This window comes from Nannospalax galili, unplaced genomic scaffold (assembly GCF_000622305.1).
Source record: "Nannospalax galili isolate Female #2095 unplaced genomic scaffold, S.galili_v1.0 scaffold44, whole genome shotgun sequence".
Lineage (NCBI taxonomy): Eukaryota > Metazoa > Chordata > Mammalia > Rodentia > Spalacidae > Nannospalax > Nannospalax galili.
The window spans coordinates 1898257-1918149 of NW_008355789.1; the positions used below are offsets into that span (position 1 = coordinate 1898257).

General features: G+C 46.9%; 1 protein-coding gene across 2 annotated transcripts in view; it reads left to right on the forward strand.

The window, feature by feature from the left end:
- Swap70 (switching B cell complex subunit SWAP70) overlaps positions 1-14408 on the forward strand; it is a 79282-nt gene extending 64874 nt beyond the window's left edge. Inside the window, exons 8-12 of one of the 2 annotated variants that reach the window (XM_008853456.3) lie at positions 352-459; positions 2167-2333; positions 9883-10081; positions 11196-11292; positions 12030-14408. In XM_008853456.3, the coding sequence (XP_008851678.1) occupies positions 352-459; positions 2167-2333; positions 9883-10081; positions 11196-11292; positions 12030-12136 (678 nt within the window). In that variant the 3' untranslated portion in view covers positions 12137-14408. Of the gene's footprint in view, positions 1-351; positions 460-2166; positions 2334-9882; positions 10082-11195; positions 11293-11387; positions 11991-12029 lie in introns of those variants that run through there. The other variant, XM_029556297.1, reaches the window with a different exon arrangement.
- The last annotated feature ends 5485 nt before the right edge of the window (positions 14409-19893 follow it).

Below are 19893 nucleotides of genomic sequence, written 5' to 3' on the forward strand. Positions count from 1 at the left end.
TTTTTAATAACTGTTATCAGTTGTGGTTATTTCTCCAGGGGAGGGTTCATGGAGTTGTCCATGCCACCCTTCTGGAAGTTGAGCTCTCACAACAGATTCAAGGTGAATGTAACTCAGGGGTTGTCCTCAGATTCTCTCTGCAAACATTTTAGGCTTAGTTGTCATACCTGGTGTGTTCTGTATGCTGGCCAGGCAAATTGGGTAGAATTCCAGTAGGCCTGGCAGCTTTTATTTGACTTTTATTGAATGTTAAAAAAAAATAATAATTGGCTTCTCTCATGTACTTACTTGTGACTTTCTCTTCACTGTAATAACCTCTGCTTTTCTGGGGATGGGGTTTTGATTGATTAGAAGCTGGAGGAAGCAGCGTCTCGTGCTGCAGAAGAAGAAAAGAAGCGCTTGCAGACTCAGGTGGAGCTACAGACCAGGTTCAGCACAGAGCTGGAGCGGGAGAAGCTGGTGAGGCTGAAGGCCAGGGAGGCCATCCTTTCACCTTACGGTGGCTCCTGCAGGAGTTATACTTTTGTTCAATCATCATTCCTTTATTGAGAACCTACTGTATATCAGAGATGTAGTGGTAAAGGTTAGGAACTTTGTTTTCAAGACCTCTAAGCAGAATTGTATGCAGAGAGTGGTAGTGCTTGGTTAATGTGATTAGATGTCTTCGAAGTGTCCCTGTTATCCAGAGATAATTATTTATTTTTACATCTTTAAATTGAATTTTTGAGATTTTCATGCAATATAATTTGATGCTATTTAGATCCCCTCCCCTTTTTGCCCCCCACCCAGTTTAATGTACTCCATTACATATATATAAGGCCTACAGAGTCTAATTTGTGTCCCCAAATGTGCTTCAGTGTGAGTCCATCCACTGGAGCCTGGTTAACCTACCAAGAGTTGCATCCTTGAAAGAGACTGTCTCTCTTCCTCCCAGGAGCCATCAATTACCAAAAGTTCCTTAGGTTGGGGTTTCTTACTCACTTCCCCATGTCTATGCTGGGATTTTGTCTGGTTTGAGTTTGCATGGGACTTGTGCATGCTGTCATCATTGCTGCGAGGTCATATGAGTAACTGACCAGCTGTCTGGAAAACTGTTTCCTTGTGGTCATCCACCACCTCAGACTCTTACACTCTTTCTGTCCCCTCTTACGCAGTGATCCCTAAGCCTTAGGAGGCAGAAGTTTGATATAGTTGTCCAGGGATAATTGTTAATAAGAATCCTTTTCATTCTCAGAAGACTTCTGGTTTAGAAGATAACTAGCTATGAAAAAGCAAGCCTAGGTCCCCAATGTTTCTGCTGTGTAATGAGCAAAGTGAAACCCTAGAACACCTGGATTCTGATTCTGTTCCTGTTTTTTCCAAGGTCTAGGTTGCTGAGCATAGTTAACTGGAGTGTAGCTCTTTCACTGAGTGCTGTTGAATGAGAATACCGAGCCCAGTGTCTGAACATGCTCACAGCATTGCCATTAGTAACTTGGTTGCTTACAGTGAGAGCCATGCTTGAGGAAGGCAGATGTGATGTATGTAAGGATGCTGGGCCATCCCTCCTTCCTGCTCTCTCTCCCTGAGCACTAGTGTGCCAAGTGTGTGCTTTTTGGATCAGGGGTTATCCCACAATCTGTCTAGCCCTTGTGAGGACAAAGTGAGCTGATGTAGTGAAATAGTTCAAAAACTGCAGACACATGCCAGTGAGAGGGAGAGGAGGTGGAGTAGCAGGGAGCCTCCAGGCAGGCCTGGCTTCCTTCCCTGCAGCTCAGCCTGGGCTGTTCTTTACTTTTTGTTTTTTTTTTGTTTTTTTTTGTATTTTTAAATTATTATTTATTTTTTGGTCTTTGAGACAGGGTCTCCCTGTAGCCCCAGCTGTCCTGGAACGTACTATGTAGACCAGGCTGGCCTTGAATTCACAGAGATCTGCCGCCTCTGCTTGGAGAGTGATAGGATTAAAGGCTGCACCACCTCGTCCACTCTTTATAAAAATAGAGTGGAAAGGACAGAAAATATGCCAGAGCAGGACCACAGCTTGGGTTGCAGTTTATTTTTAGTCCAGAGCCACTGGTATTGGGTTTCCTCCATCTACAGTTCAAGGGTAGGAGGTGGAGTGGGAGCCTTGCCTGGGGGAGAAGTTGTCTGTGTTTAAACATAACCATCACCCTTTTATACCTCCAGATCAGACAGCAGATGGAAGAACAGGTTGCCCAGAAGTCCTCTGAACTGGAGCAGTATCTGCAGCGAGTGCGGGAGCTGGAAGACATGTACCTCAAGCTGCAGGAGGCTCTCGAGGATGAGAGACAGGCCCGGCAGGATGAAGAGATGGTGCGGAGGCTTCAGGCCAGGTGCAAGATTGGTTTGCAGCCCTTGTCATTATGTGCTTTTCTTGGGCTGATGGTTCCATGGATGGCCAACACTGGTAGAGAGGGAGGGAGGGCATCTCAGCCCTGGCAGTGACTGAGCCCACATCATCTAGCCTGGGAGGCTTTGAGGATTGGTATTTTTCAGGTATTTATTCTTGTTTTTGAGATTGGGTCTCTCTGCAGTCCCAGCTAGTCTGGAACTCACTATGTAGACCAGGCTGGCCTCGATCTCAGAGAGAGCTGCCTGCCTCTGCCTCCCAAGTGCTGGGATTAAAGTCTTGCCTGATCCTAGTATTTCTTTTTATCCTTGGGCATTAAAACCTTTGCTTGGGAAGCAAAAGAAGGGGTCTTAGAGCTGTTTGCAAGCAGCCTGTTGGGTATGTTTGAGGGTTGCCCTTATTCATGAAATCTTGGTTTTGCCAGCCTATTTGACCAGAGCAGGCCCTTGGCATAGAGGCAGAGCTGGCTCAGGCCAGAGCTGCCCCAGAGGCTTTGAAGATAAGGAGGAATACACACTTTCTGTTTGGTCCTTTGGGATTGGCACCATTTCATTAAGAATTCTTGCTTGTAATCAGTAGATGCACCTCAGCTTCAAGCAGGGACACCTACACCTACACCTATACTTACACACTTTAGGGAGCAGTTAGGAAGTGAGCTGGTAGGATTTGCATGGCTGCCATTCTTCATGTGGGGTACCTAAAGATGCTTGTTTAATCCTTAGGAAGAAGCAGGAAAGGGCCAGTGAGATAGCTCTGTGGGTAAGAGCACTCTTGCATAAGCCTGACCACCTGAGTTCAATCCCCAAACTCACATAAAGGTGGAAGGAGAGAACCAACTCCACAGAGTTGTTCTCTGACCTCCACACATGCCATGGCACACAGCCCCCATACATACACAGGCGATATTAATAAATATTTAAAAACAACAATAAAAGAACAGGAAAGAGAAATCTCCTATAGTTGTATACTTTGCTAAAAGTGACTTCAAAAATAACTTGATTTGGGACTGGCTAGATGGTTTTGTGGGTAAAAGTGCTTGCTACACAAGCTTGGTGACCTGAGTTCAATCCCTGGAACCCATGTAAAGGTGGAAGGAGAGAACCAATGTCACACAGCTGTGCTCTGACCTCCCACTTGTGTTATGGCATGCCCATACATACACACATATACACAAATAAAATTATTTTAAGAAGAAAAGAGGTTGAGAAAAAAATTACCTCTGGGACTGGAGAGATGGCTCAGTGGTTAAGAGCACTGACTGCTCTTGCAGAAGACCCGGGTTCAATTCCTAGTACCTACATGGCACCTAACAACCATCCCTAACTCCAGTTCCAGGGAGCTCTCTTCTGACTTCTGTGGGCATTGCATGACACAGGTGCACCTACATACCTGTAGACAGTACGCGCATACACATAAGATCAAAAATAATAAATAAAAATAAATTTTTAAAAATTAACCTTCTAGTGCCGGGCGTGGTGGTGCACGCCTTTAATCCCAGCACTCCGGAGGCGGAGGCAGAGGCAGGCGGATCTCTGTGAGTTCAAGGCCAGCCTGGTCTACATAGTGAGTTCCAGGACAGCTGGGGCTACAGGAAGACCCTGTCTCAAAAAGACCAAAAAAAAAAAAAAATTCTCATCAGAAAAATAAGTGTTTGGCATATTCCCTGGCGCATTCAGTCCCTATGGCTGTGGACCCTGGACTGTGGTGGCAGCCAGGTACTTAGAGCCACCTCTGGTGCTGTTGACAGTGGCATTAGCAGAAGGTCCAGTAAGGGGAAGGTGCAAACCCCATGCTACTAACAAAGACTGGCACTTGGAATGACACTGGACAGTTTGGAGCCGCTTGATGATTTGTTTTGTGCTGGGAGTTTATAGATTGTTCTTGTGCACAGAATCTACAGGGGAGGCTATAGTTCTAGTTTTGAGGGAAATTGATTATAACGCAATGGCGATTACATCACAGAAAACTAGATAACTCTAGAAATTTACTGAAGTGTCAGTTCTTCAGTGTTTATGGAATGAAGTGATACTTTTTCTCTTGGTATTGGGGACTAAATGATTCATTGAACAAGGGACAATTTTGGAGGCTTGAAATCATTAGTATTTAGCCACAGTGACATACGTCAGAGTCGTCTTACTGAGGTTTTTAAAGATACGCACGTGGGCCTGTCCCTAAATTTACTGAATTAAAGTATGTGTGGCCAGAAGCAAGGCATGAGATTTTTTTCCTTTTTAATATTTTATTATTTTTATCTTTTAAGTGTGAGAGTATTGCTTGCATGTAGGTAGGTGCACACATGTTGTGTAATGCCCGCCGAGGTCAGAAGAGGACGTTGGATCCCCTGGAGCTGGAGTTATGGACAGTTGTTAGCCCCATGTGGGTGCTGGGAATCAAACCTGGGTCTTCTGCAAGAGCAGTCAGTGCTCTTACCCACTGAGCCATCTCTCCAGCTCTGGCATGAGAATTATTTTAAAAGCTCTGGCTAATTATTTCATATGCAAATGTAAAAATGGTTTCAAACTTTTGAAAAATATAACATGTATTGCCTGCATGTAGGTCAGTGCACCAGTGTCGTGCAATGCCCACGGAGGACAGAAGAGGCTGTCAGATCCCCTGGAACTGGAGTTACAGACAGTTGTTAGCTGCCATGTGGGTGCTGGGATTTGAACCCAGGTCTTCTGCAAAAACAATCAGTGTTCTTAACTGCTGAGTCATCTCTCCAGCCCCTACAGCATAAAATTTTAACTTTTTCTTGAATGTGCAAAGGCTGTTTTCTGAATATAATTATTTTACTCTTCTAAATTTTCATCTTAGCTTTTGGCTGTTGAGAGAGACGAATTTGCCCCATCTAGTGGTCATTTTTAAGTGAGCACGTTCTCTCTTTTCCTAGAGCCCCTGAGAGCTGGACCTCGTTTAGAGAGATCTGTCAGACTGGCAAAGGAAGCTTCCTCAGGATAGGCCCAAGTAGAAAGCACAGGGGAAATCGGCAGGGAGTTGGGCCAGGAGCATGGTGCCATGAAAGGACTCAGGGTGCATGGAAAGGCTTTTTTTTTTTTTTTTTCCAAGACATGCTCTTTCTTTGTAGACTAGGCTGACCTCAAACTTTGATCCTCCTGCCTCAGCTTCCCAAGTGCCAAGAGGTAAAGGACTTTTTAGACAATTCTGCTCTTTCTTTATTATTATTATTATTATTATTATTATTATTGTATGTGTATGACTGTATTTCCTGCATGTATGTAAGTGCACATGTGTTGTACAATGCTCACAGAGGTCAGAAGGGGGCATTGGATCCCCTGGAACTGGAGTTACAGATAGTTGTTAGCCACTGTGTGGGTGTTGGGAACTAAACCCAGGTCCTCTGCAAGAGCAGCCAGTGCTCTTAACCCCTGAGCCATCTCCCCAGCCCCTCTGTCCTTTTAAAACAGCAGCCAACTGCCTTGAGCATCTCAGCCCTTCTAATTCATTGTTCTTTCTCTAGAGATAGTGTCTGTAGTTTTTATTTATTCCTATTGTTTCAGTTTCTTATTGTGCACGATTATATGTATGTGGGCAAATGTGTTTGTGTATGTGTGTGTGTGCATGTGCATGGGTGCATGCACATGCATACAGAGGCCCCAGGTTGATGTTGGGAATCACCCTCAATTGCTCCTCCACCTTATTCATTGAGCAGGATCTCTCAGTCAAACTCAGAACTCATGATGTAGTGAGTGTTGCTATCTTAGTTAGTTCTGGGGACTCTCCCATCTTTGTCTTCCAAGACCACAATTACAGGTGGGCTACCACATCCACCTGGCACTTACATGGGATCTGGCCTCCAGTCTGCATGCTTTTTTGGTAAGAGCTTCAAACTCTCAGCCATCTCCCCAGCCCTTCCTTTGTGTTTTAATGTTTATGTTTTGTTTTGTTTGAGACTTGTAGCCCAGGCTGGACTCAAATTTGCTGTGTGTTCAAGGATGGCCTAGAATTGCTAATCCTTCTGCGCCTCTGTCTCTTGAATGCTTGGATTACAAGTGTACACCACCAAGCTGGGCAGTAAATTACTTTGAATACAGGAACTTTGCCTTGAGCTGTCTGGATCTTTTTTTTTTTTTTTTTTTTCCTCTCTTTTTGAGACAGGGTCTCCCTGTAGCCCCAGCTGTCCTGGAACTCACTATGTAGACCAGGCTGGCCTTGAACTCACAGAGATCCACCTGCCTCTACCTCTAGAATGCTGGGATTAAAGGTGTACGCCACCATGCCCAGCTCTCTTGTAAATTTTTTGTCACTAAAATTGAAGTTTGGTTTTTTTAAATATTTTATTTGTTTTATTTTATCTTATGTGTATGTGTGTATTGCCTGTATGTAGGTAAGTGCACCAGTGTTGTATAATGCCCATGGAGGACAGAAGAGGCCATTGGATCCCCTGGAATTGGAGTTATGGACAGTTATTAGCTGCCATGTAGATGCTGGGCTTTGAACCCAGGTCTTCTGCAAGAACAACCAGTGTTCTTAACCGCTGAGCCATCTCTCCAACTCCCTGAAGTTTGGTTTGTATTGTGTAGTTCTGAAGATTAGGTAGCCTTTTCTGAATGGGAACTCAGAGGAAAACTATTTTTTGTTTTGTTGCTTTTATGAGACAGCAGCTCCCTGTAGCTCCAACTGGCCTGGAACTTGCTATATAGACCAGGATAGCCTTGTTCTCACAGAGATCCGCCTGCCTCTGCTTCCTGGGTGCTGAGATTAAAGAACGTGTCACCATGCTGGGCTTGAGAAAACTGTTTAAATATTTGGAAAATGCAGGTATTGGAAAGTTCTGGAAGTTAAATCTACCCCATTATAACTTTGCTTTAAAAGTTTGGATTCAAACTAGATATGGTAATGCATGTCTATAATCCCAGAGCTGTATTTATGTCCATATAAGATCCTGTCTCAAAAATCTAACCAAACAACGAAATTTTGGATTTGTGAGACCTAGGAGCATGTCTTAGTCACATCTGTGTTCCCAGCAGCTAGCCCAGTGCTCAGCAAATAATAAGTTGGTAAGTGTCTGGCGAATTATTATTGTTGTTATTTTGAGAAAAGGCCTCAAATTCTGCCTTCTGAGTGCTGGTATTATAGGCGTGAACTACCACGTCTAGTACTTAATTGAACCCAGGGCTCCATGCCAGCCCCAGGGAATATTCTTTGAATGAATGAATGGTCCAAGTTGTACCTACTGAGGCCATGTGGAACTACTTCTTCTGTTCATCTGATGCAGTATTTTTCATGTCTTTGAAGGTAGTTAGGGTCCAGGTTCTGGAGTGAGGTATGGGTACTTTCTGGCTGTATAACTTTAAAGAAGTATTTTACTTTGTTGAACCTTTAGTCCCTGATCTGTACAGTCAGGGTAGCTGCCAGCTTTGGGGCTGTGAAGATGAAGTAAGACAGTGTGGGCATCGTTTGTTTCCACATGTGGCCGTTGGGAAGCACGCAGCTGCAGCTTTCTGTTCCTTTATCTCATTTGCACTTGGGGAACATACATCATGTATAGAATGTTAAGTAAGCATTCAAAAAGATGTTGACAGGCTGGAATGGTAGTTTTAGACCACGGAGATCATTTGGAAATATCAGAATAGGCTTAGGCTCCAGGACTTGACTTAGTACAACTCATTTGAAAAGACTCAGGGTTTCAGTTCCCTATGACATGGTTGTGAAAAGCCTCATGTGAGTTAGGTAGCCTTCCTGCCTGTGAAGTGTCCAGGGCACAGGGTACCATCCCCTAGGATGGTGTGAGCTGCTCTTCACTCAGCACTTCCCTGTGCCAGTCATGGAGGCACCCTACCTCCTTACTGCACCAGCACCTCAGCAGACCTCGGACGGAAGGCAGAGCTCTATGTTGTGGTTTTTTAGATGGGGTCCTGCTACCTGGGTTCCCCAGGTTGGCCTAGAACTTCTGGGCTCATTTGATCCTCCCGCCTCCTGAGTGGCTAGGACTACAGGCATGTGTATGCACTTGACTTACTCCTTTCTCTATAAAGGAGGAAGCTAACGTGCAGAGTGGGGGCACTGAAGTCTAGTCAGGGTTTGCAAACCACAGGAACTGACTTGGCTTAGGTAAAACAGTAAGGTTTATGGGAAAGTTCCTAAATAGTTCTCCAATTTCATGGAAGGACAGGCTTCAAACAGTGGCAGGAGCCCGGGGGGGATGAGCCAGGGGTTAGGAAGATGTCATAGACACTGGTACTGGGTGTTAGAAGTACCGTTGCTCCTGTCACCAGCAAGAGAAATTCACCATTGTCTCTGGCTCTCTGTAGCAGCTGCTTTTGAGTCAGAGTTCCGGAGGAACACCTGTTTTGCTGAGCTCAGTTCTTACTCCATTGTACCCTGCTGCCAAAGATGGATGACAGGTGTCTTGTGGTGGCATCTGTACTTGGAGATGGGGTCCACCTTCCACACATCCCCTACTGTGCAGATCCTCTCACTGCCTGAAGGTAGCCTAGGGCCCAGAAATGTCCACTCTCCCTCCATACTACAAAACACCAGAGTGAAAAAAACAGGCTTCTCCAGTCTCATCCACAGGTGTATCCTTAGTGCCCAGAAGAGCATGATGCAGGTGTATGATAAATATCCACAAGTGGGAATGCACACTGTGCTGTCAGGCCTGTCTGCAGTGCTGTGTTTAGTGGTGGACACTACTCCAGACTTCCAGGGAGCCAAAATGTCTCCAGGAGGATTCCGAGTCTGGAAGGGCTGTGTGCTTCTTTCCTCTTTCCTGCTGCTGTAGAGAGCAGGTACTGTAGGTGGCCGCGCTGACCTGCTGTGGGACGTGATTCTGTGTGGCTTCTGACTAGACCTGACCAGGCTGGCTTTAAACGTAAGTGCAGCTGGGTAATTCAAATAGGCAGCCTGTGACTAAGGATAACACTTGGGAGTCACATTGCAGCTCATCGTGACCTGCAGCGCACTTACAGACACTTTGCTTCAGCTATGACATGGGGCTGGCACTGCTCAGGTTGTTGGGGGTTAGCGACAACCTGGGCAGTGTTAGAGGGCCTGGCGTGTATTTGTTCAGTAAATAGCATCTGCTGTTCTTTGTGTTAGCACGCTCTCCCCTCATCTTCATTACTTGCATTTCAGCTTTTCCTTGGCAATAGGTCTTTGTTAGATGAAGAAATGTTTAATGTAGCGGCAGCCAGGCAGATTTCAGAGCTTGGCCCCTCCACCTGGCAGTTGGATGGCTTAAGCTTTGGGCCTCACTTTCTTCACTACAAGTGTGACTACTAATCACACTTAGGTGTGCTTAGAGGAATGGGAGAAAATATACTTGACTCAGTTCTTGGCACACCTTCAGCTTTGCCAGACTGTTAGTTTTCTTTCATAGCGGTAAAGTTGAAGCGTGGAAGGACACGTGGGGTGCTTGCTAGCTTTGTGAATACACGCCTCTTTGGCTCCCAGTCTCCTTAGAAAATGAGAGGTGCATTAGATGGCTGGATATTCTCCTCTCTGAAATGCTTACCCATCTGGATCAGGTGTGGTCCTGGGTGGGATGTCAGCCCGAATCTCCCACGGTGCAGGTTGTTGGAAGAAGAGTCTTCTAAGAGGGCAGAGCTGGAAAAGTGGCATCTGGCACAGCAGCAGGCCATTCAGATGACCGAGGCTGAGAAGCAGGAGCTGGAGCAGCAGCGCATCATGAAGGAGCAGGCTCTGCAGGAGGCCATGGTGCAGCTGGAACAGCTGGAGCGCGAGCGGAAGCAGGCGCTGGAGCAGTATGAGGTGGCTGAACTTAGACCCGCACAGACCTGTATTCAGCTCCTTAGAAATGTTGTTTGAGCTAGCCAGGCTTGCTATTCCCAGCACTCGGGAGGCAGAGGCAGGCAAATCTCTGTGAGTTTGAGGCCAGCCTGGTCTCCATTAGTGAATCCAGGCCAGCTGCAGCTACAGGGAGACCTTGTCTCAAAACCAAAAAAAAAAAAAAAGAAATGTTGTTGAGCAGGGCTAAGGTGTCACTCCATGGGTCAGTGCTTTTATAGCTACCATGAGGCCCTGGGCTCTTTCCTCAGATCTGCAGAAGCCAAACCAAATAATAAAAACTCCAGTATCACTTGACTGTCGGCATGAATCTGTAGCAGAACCTTGCTTAGCATAGGGAAGAAGAGGAAGTTTTTGTAGGGGCTGAGGAGTCTGTCCACTCAGTCAGGAGACAGAAACCAGAGCAGAATGTAAGCCGGAGAAGCCCAATTTACAGAGTTATGAACTGTGACAGAGGGCCCCTACTAAGCTGCAGAATGAGCACGTCCAAGCAAGGGATGGCAGATAGAGCAGCAGCCATTGCCTCAGGCCTGGCAGAGCACCCTGGGGAGGGTCACACCTGTGGGAGGCTGCCCCATTCCACAGTGCTATAACTAGAGCTCCCTGGAGGGGCCGATGATGGCAGAGAGGTAGCTGAGGTGTGGGACCACAGGAAGCTGCTGAGAACTCCTGAGCACCATGGGTGTCCCGAGTGCTAGCAGGGAGAGGAGCCCCTCCACGTCCCCTCAGTGCCTGCTACTCCCAACAAAGATGGGCCGGGTAGTGAAGGCAAATGAACTTGTAACACTGACAGGTAGGGAGGGGCAGGTGTGGAGCAGAGAGGCAGTACACAGACACGTGTAGCTTAACATGTCAAGTGAGTGTGTGAGAATAGCTCTGGAATCAGATGCCAGGCTCCATTCTGCTTCCTCCCGCACGGCCTTGGGCACATTGCTTAAGTTCTCTGAACCCGTTTCCTTTGCTGTGCAGTGGGGTCACAATAGTCCTTCTTGAGTGGCTGTGCAGGCTTAGTGAGAGAGCCCATGAGTGCGCAATAAGTGCCTGTCCTTGTCATTGGTCAAACTGCCTTCTGTTCTAGGGAGTTAAAAAGAAGCTGGAGATGGCCACTAGTAAGACCAAGAGCTGGAAGGACAAAGTGGCTCATCATGAGGGGCTGATACGGCTGATCGAGCCAGGTAATTGTGCTTTTTAAGTAATCATGTATTGATTTTAAAATTGATTTTTTTCTTGTATTTGTGAATTTGAATTGTATTTTTAAAAACTTTTTTAGGGACACAAAACTTTTGGTTAAATTCCCAGTAAGGGCACATGCCTGCAATCCCAACTTTCTTGAGGTGGAGGAAGAGGATCAGAGGTTTGAGGTCATCTTGAGATGGTTTAATGAGTGGCCACACAGCCTGACTACCTGAGTTCAGACTCTCGGAACCCACATAAAAAACTGGATGTGGTAGGGCACGTCTGTAATCCCATAGTTCCTACAAGATGGGAAGAGGAGACAGTCACCCTGAAACTCATGGATCACCCCGGCATATTTGAGAACTTAATCCCCAAAGTTATCCTCTGACCTTCATACAGATGCTGTGGCACATTTGCGTGTGCACGCATGCACACGCACGCACACACACAGATTTAATTCCATAAATCTATAATATATAAATATTACATTGTATAATGTTTTTATAAAAAATATATAAAAGCCAAGCTACTCAAGGTAAATTTCTCAGAATAATGTGCCCTCCTTAGGTGAGAGACCCAGGAGATCCCCCTGCACATATCTTGTATTCTTTTGGCTGGTGTGCCTTGTTGGGCATTCTGCAGCGGTCGGGTGGAAAAGCTGATTTGTCCCTGGAGAGGAGACGAGCGCTTTGCAGAGTGTAAGTCTTCCTGCATTGAAAGCATGCTTGTTGCTTAGGTTCAAAGAACCCTCACCTGATCACCAACTGGGGACCTGCAGCTTTCACCCAGGCAGAGCTGGAGGAGAGAGAGAAGAGCTGGAAAGAGAAGAAGACCACGGAGTGACTGCACACAGAGCTCACCTCAGTCACAGGCAGGGTGGTTTTACGCCAAGGACAGAGGAACTGGCTTTGCTGCTTCGAATTCTTCCATCTGGGCCTCCAGTGGCTCCAAGTGCTAAAGAGACCTTACTTACCTTCCTGAAAACAAGGACTTACCTGAGAAGGAAAAAAGTCCATTTTGCAAGCTCTTTGTTTACTTTTGCTTCTGAAAATTTCACTTAGCTCAGTCTGTCTCCCAGGCGAGGAGTGCAGAGGTGTGGCTGGCTCGGCGCCACATGTAGCCCTGGTGGCTTGCTGGGTCTCAGTACCCTCTTTGGAATGCCAGCTGTTTCCTCCTCCTGGTGGCTTTCTGCTTGCCCTTCTGTACTGGATGACCTGGCAGGCCTTCATTGTTGGTGCTCTGATGGACAAATTTCCTGTGTGCCCTGGTAGGTGGGATCTCATTCTTTCCCTGACCCTCATGCACTTGGCATACCTTATTCCTATTTCCTTTCACCTCATCTCAAAGCAAAACATACCCTGGCCCTGTCTCAGCCTAACTCTCTGCATTGTTCACTATTTTTCCCCACTAGCAAAATGATGTGCGTCCATGTGTGAGAGGGTTATGTGGGCTAGTAGAGAGGCCAACTGGAATAAACTGCTTGGTTTGTAGGAAAGCTGTGTGGGCACAGACAGTGCAGGGCTGATCAGACAGTGTCACAGGAAGGCCAGCCATTACCTTAGCTAGGCTATAGCTTTCATTGGTTCTCAACCCCTCTTTGGATGAAGAATCATCTGTTTCCTCCTCTGATTGTCTGGCCTGCTTCTCCCTTTATCCCTGGGTGACACTGAGGAAAAGCCCAAGAAAAGTAAGTGTAGCAGGGAAATTGGGGTCATTGACTATGTGTTTCTCGTTTGAAAAGGGTATTATAAGGGTATTGAAGGTTTTCATCTATAATCTGGCTTTGGATTGAGAACAATACTTCTGAAATTAAGCCTTCCCACACTAGTTATTATTTATAAGTAGCAGTAACTCCAGAGAGCCAGGCTGCTAAAAATTGTGGAGAAATATGAAGATTCATAGTTGTTAGAGAGTAAGTCTACCAATCATGAGCATGGGAGGCTGAGCACGAGTCAGCGTTCAGTAGCAGAGAACAGGAACCAGAAACCACGTGTATTCCCTCCAGCGCTTCCTCAGAGCAGAGAGTAAGCTGTTCCAGAGGGTGTCTGCAGTTCTAGAGATTTTAGTGTGTTTATTTACGTGATGGGAAACTGGACTTAATTCCATAAATCTACCTTCTACGACTAGAAAATATTTGCCTTAAGATTATTGACTGTTTATTAAAAATGTAATTTTATTTAATGATTTTAGTTGCCTTTCTAAAGTTTAGATTTTTATCTAAAGTATCTTGGTATCATGAATCTTCCAAATTTAACAGTTAATTTGGGTGCTGGTTTCTGCGTGGTCACTTACTGGTCTTATTCTTGCATTTAGTGGCTGCAGGTTTATGAGGCCAAGGAGAGCCTTTGGGGTGGCTTGATTATGTCTCACAGGGGACTCCAGTGTACCTCGAAGAATGAGGGAAAGAAACTGTACCAAGAAGCCAGTGGAGTCTCCAAGGTAGATGCAGTGTGGGAGTCTAGTAGCCCACCAGAGGGTACAGTGGTGGTGGGGCATGCCACTTCCTGCTCTGCAGATGACCCTCCTTAAACCTGGCTTTTCCACAACTACAGCCAGGACATGACCAGGGCTCCCATGGACCTCACTGTCTGGCCTGGGTTGTCAGCCTAAATACTGCCTGCTTTCTGGTCACATAGCAGTGTGTGCCGCCCTGCAGGTGTCGGCGCACGTTCTAGCTTTACTGACTGACTGTGGCCAGGAGGCAGAAGTCCATTTAAACAGTGACCATAGGGACACAGCATAGAAATGAACTGTGCAAATCCATTTGGGATGATACTTGGATATGAATTGAATTCCTCCTGATATTTAAATGGTTTCTACTGTCAAAAGTGCCTATAGACCCTTCATTACTTTTGTAATTACTGTACAGACAATTTCAGGAGCATTTGAATGTTTGTTATAATCAACCCTTTTCTATAACTACAGATAAGATTATCTACAGGAATTAGGAATGAAAAAGTTTTAGAAATTGTTTTTGTGATCTGTTATGTTGAGAGGGAACCAGATATTTATAATTTTCAAGCATTCTTACCTGAACATTATACAATGTAATATGACCAATTTTCTTAAATTTTGCTAATTTTTTAAAGATATATTAAAAATGTTTTCTATGTTTTTTTGTCTTTTGTTTTTAGTAAAATGAACTCAAGAAAATTAAACATACCAGATCATCCTACATTTTAAGCTGGTTTAATAAAAACAGTGGGGTAAAGAGAGGAAAAGAGAGAGCTTTCCTATAGTCATGTGGACTTTGGCTTAGAGACACTTCTGGAAACACTGGGTTTGGAGTTAAGACCCCAGGTTTGCTCTGGCCTCATGTTTATTGTTTGAGTCACAAATGTGGGAAACCCCGGCGGATGTGTCAACTCAAGGACGTGCGCTTCAGAGCTGATTTCTTCGTTGTTGCTGTTACTGCCAAAGTCTCCTACCTCTGTTTTCTCAGATTTTCTTTTTTGTCTTTGAGTTTTTCTTTCGCCAGAATATAAACAGTGTGGTTCTTCTGTTTTGGTTTATATGGTCACCAAGATGAAAACTCTTATTGTGGACAAAGCAAGCCCACTCAGTCTAGCTTATGTATTGAAAAGCTGGTTTTCCCTTTTAGAGAGAGGAGGTGGGTGTTTGTAAAAACTGTTCTCTATTGCAGTGGTCCTCAAGTGGGACACTTTGGCCCCCGAGGGGACATTTGGTAATGTCTGGAGGCATCTGTGAGTTTCATAACTAGAAGGAATGTTGCTGGCATCTAGTAGGTGCTGGCCAGAGACGCTGCCAACACCCTGCCATACACAGGGCAGCTCCCCACCCTTCCCACCCCCGCAACAATACTGCCTGCCCTGAAATTAGCAAAGGCAATGTGCTGTAAAGAACTCAGCAGGCCTTTTGTTCTATTAGGTAGGGATACCATGGATTGAATGAGTTCAAACTGGCCTTGAACTTACTCTGTTGTCCATTTAGGCCTTCGGCGGCAATCCCCCTGCCTCAGCCTCCCTGATAGCTGGGATTACAGGCATGCCACCAGGCCCAGCCTCACAGGTTTTTGGAGTCGGTTTCCCTTCACAGAGTCCCAGGAGTTGGCCAGCCTCGGTCAGTACTGAATGCCTGGAAGAGAAAGTGACTGTGAAGGAAACCTGGCCAGCTCTGAAATACAGCACGTCCCCATGGAGACCACGGCGGGCTCTAGGGCTTCCCCTGCAGGTGGCTGCTGTGGTCTGAAGGTGTCCCCCTAAGAACCCGTGTTGGGGCCTTCACCCCCCAGTGTCACGGTGTTGGGAGGTGGGACTCAATGGGACCGCAAGACTGAACTCCTGGGTGGTAAAGGATAAACTCTGTTAACGTTAGTGCTTTCTCCATCTGTGGTGGTCTAGCAGCAGGGAGTGTAAGCTGGGCAGACAGGTGGGACTCTGCTGTCCTGCGTGGTGGAGGAGAGCCAAGGGCAGAGGCCTGGGCTGGCCTGGCTAGACCCTCTCAGGGACTGCTGTGGGTGTTTTAAAGGGTTTCTGTGTAGGGTTGCAAAGCTGCCTCAGGCCTCGTCTCCCCCAGTGTGGCACTGGATCTATCAGCGCCACCCAGCCCTTGGTGAGGAATGAGCGATCATTACGCCCAGGTGCTGAGGTGCCCTGCACAGCCCCCGTACTTGTTCTAAACCCATATTGGACCAACCAGATCCAGCTGCCCAGTGGTGGAGGGCATATGAATGAGGCAGGTCCTGCAGAAGAGGTTCCCACAGCCTATCCCGAGGTGCTTCAATATATTGGAAGGAGATTCTGTCTTTGGGGACTAAGACATAACCTTTTTCTCTTTTTCCTTTTCTATTTATTTTTATATTCAAAAGTAAAAACGAACTCTCAGTTTTGAGAGAATATTGCAGAAAATCAACTAAAGCTGAAGATTTGGGTGGTTTCTGGTTTGGGGCCATTTTAAACAGTTGCTATGACTCTTATGGTAAAAGTCTCCAGTAGACACAAGCTTTGTTTCTCTTGGGTAGAACTACTGAGCCAAAGGTTAGATGGCTGTCTACACTCGAGCTGTGGAAAGCTGGGCATGGTAACACATGCCTGTAATCCCACCGTATGGGTGAAAGTCGGAGGATCTGGAGTTTAGGGTCATCCTCAGTGACATAGTTCAAGGATAGCCTGAGCTACATGAGACCCTGTCTCAAAAAATGAGAGGGAGGAGGGAAAGTTGTGTGTGCTCTGTGGGGCTGTGGGGTATCTGGAAGGGTGGACCTGGCCCAAGACCCTATTGGCAGAGAAGGAACTGGTGTGCTCAATCATACTGGGATTCCTGACTCAGGATGCTGTGTGCTACATCATGTGCCTACCACCTCTCGGGTCCCTCCATCACATCGGGATTTGAGCACTTTTTTCTCAGTTTCTGCCCACATCAGGCATGTCATGCATCACCCCAGCATGCAGAAGATGTGGTTAAGTCCCGTGTTAAGCTTCCGTTGACCCTTTCTGAGGTTGCTGAGTCTTTGACCTTGGGCCCTAGGTACACTTGTGGTGGACACTAAATTCCAACCTTAGTCTAGACTCAGCCTTCCTTTCCTGTTTCTACCACACAAATGCAGTCCCTGGTCTCTCAAGGCCATGCACCCTCAGGAATGTGGGCCTTTCTCTTTGTTTATGTCTGCCTCCATGGCAGTTGACAGGCCAGCAGAGGGCCCGTAGGTGTGGGCACAGGCGAGTTCTGTTCTGCTTCTGCCTCCCTAGCTTTAGTTCCCCCCATTTCACCCTGCTTCTCTCCTTCAGACCAGCAGCCTATGCTGGGGTTCAGGGAGAAACTGTTTCTCCTCTGCTGTCAACTGGGAGTGTCCTAGGGACACTGTCCACCACAGGCAGGATTCAGACCTGCTGCCGCCATGCTCCCCTGTCTCCTACTCCTCTTCTGAGTCTTGCCAATGGGAGAGAGTGTCCCAGTGCCAGCCTGGGCACTCTGTTCCCACTGGGAGAGCATTTGGGCCTGAAACACCTGTTTACAGAGAGCACACTATAGAAAAGACTTCATCCCAGAGCCCGGAGGCCTGGTAGCCCTCACTGCACTGAGCTGAACTGGTAGCCCTCACTGCACTGAGCTGAACTGGTAGCCCTCACTGCACTGAGCTGAACTGGTAGCCCTCACTGCACTGAGCTGAACTGGTAGCCCTCACTGCACTGAGCTGAACTGGTAGCCCTCACTGCACTGAGCTGAACTGGTAGCCCTCACTGCACTGAGCTGAACTGGTAGCCCTCACTGCACTGAGCTGAACTGGTAGCCCTCACTGCACTGAGCTGAACTGGTAGCCCTCACTGCACTGAGCTGAACTGGTAGCCCTCACTGCACTGAGCTGAACTGGTAGCCCTCACTGCACTGAGCTGAAGCTGGCTACAGGGCTATGAAGGGTTTCCCTCTGGAGCCCTCAGTCCTTGTTCCCTACTTCCGCTGGCACTTGGAATACTAAGTTGGAAAAGAGTCTGGGCATCAGTCACACAGATCTGAATTCTAATCGTGGTTCTGAGGCAGGATAGCTAGTCAGGAAATAGAGGAGACATGAGAAGAGAAAGGACCCCTTTACATACATGCACACTTGCTCACACATGCACACACAAACTCAAGGTTCTGATTGCCATCTCCCTGGCTGACACCCAGGAGTTTTTGTTAAAACTGAGCAAAAGAACTGTGCTCCCCTTTCTGAGAAATATCTCACAGGAGATTGCTAACAAGGCCAATGAACCATCTCTTCAATCCATCCTGTGATCTATGTATAGCTAAGGTCCCTCTGATGGATGCTTTATCTCTACACACCTCCCTCCTCTGGCTGCACACTCATAAGTGTACCTACAGTCTCTTCAAGAACAGAACTCTATGAACAGGAAAAAGTAATGTACAGCACATGCTTTCCCTAATACCTGATTAGAGTCACAGAGCCTCAATCACAGTTACGCTGACGCACTCGGGTAATTCCTTACCGAACGCCTGAACTTGCTCCACTTCCAGTCTCTCTTTCTGCTTAATCAGTAAACTCCCTAACTTTACTTCACTCTTCCTAAAGTTCTTTTTTTTTTTTAAATAAAAAAATTATTTTATTTTTATGTGTTCAAGGGCTTTGCCTGCATGTATATAAATGAACTCATGTATGCAATGACCATGGAGGCCAGAAGAGAGTGTTGGATCCCCTGGAACTGAAGTTTGCAAATGGTTGTTAGCTGCCATGTGGGTGCTGGGAACCAAACTCTGCAGCCAGTGCTCTTAACTGCTGAGCCATGTTGCCAGCCCTCTGAAGTTCTTTTTTTAAACTATCTTTTATTCTTTGACAATTACATACATGTATACAATGTATTTCAATCATATCCACCCCCAACTCTCTCCCCCGAGACACACCCCAATAGGTCCTCTCCCATCTTTTTATTTTTTGGTAACAGTCCAATGAGTGCTGCCTGTGGACTGTTGATGACTGATCTTGTTGACTGATTGCCTGCAGGTGACCACAGCTGCATTGAATCATGAATGCAATGTCCATGTCCCATCCAGAAGGCAGCATTTCATGGCACCTCTCCATCCTCTGGCTCCTACATTCTTTCTGACCCTCTTCTGTGATGTTCCCTGAATCATGGGGTGGGGGTTGGTAATGTCCCATTTCAGCCTGAGCATTCAACAGCCACTTATTCTCAGGACTTTGGCCCATTGTGAGTCCTGCATGAACTGTCACCCAATGCATAACGTAGCCCCTCTGACCAAGGTTAAGAGCAGCATTAATTTGTGGAGTCAATTGCTGGCCCAGCTGTACTGGGTTGAAAGGCACAGTCTCAGATCCCTCTGGCTCTAGCAGGCTTCACACAGTGCTGTGCTGGGAAGGGCAAGCAGACCAAATTCTTTTCAGCAATGCTAAGTCAAAAACCAATCTGCAAATGTGGTGAGGTCCCCCAAGGTTCTGAGGGATCTCCTTGGGCAGCTGGTCTCGTGCTCACCCTCGAGGCTCTGAGGAGTTTCCTTGTGCCAGCTCCCTGTGTTACCTGAAAGGGTTGGACTCAGGTTGTACTCACTGAGGACAGGCACAGCGAGGTCCTCAGAGTGTTACACCTGGAGCACATGCTGGCCCCTCCTCATTAGGGGGACACTGTGTTCTGCCCCGCCTCCACATCATGCTGTCCACATCCCACACAGCACCCCTCCACCCCAACATGCTGCCAAAGCATGTCTTTGGAGAGTCACATGGAGAGGGACTTTCCGCCTGGGTTTGGCCAGGCCTCTGGGGATTTCTGCTGGTGGACTGGCAGGTGGCTTCAGTGGCTACTCATGCAAGGATTCTGGAGAGCTAGGGAAATACCTCAGGTGCTGGCCGCCTCTCTGCAGGCAGGTGTGCAGCTTCTTGGTGTCCAAGGCGGAGTGAACAAAAGAGGTGCCAGAACAATGGCCCAGAAGTACTTCCTGTCATCTCATAAACTCCCCCCCCCCCGCCCGGCCCCACGCCTCAGCAAGGGGCTGCGGAGATTTGAATGTCAAGGAGCAGGGACTGCCACCCATCAGGAGGTCCCCAGTGCTCCCTGCCTCTGCTCCTGCTCACAGATTTATGATGTTGTTGGTGGCCACTGCAGCTTCCCTGAGATGCTCTGTGTTCTAGGGTT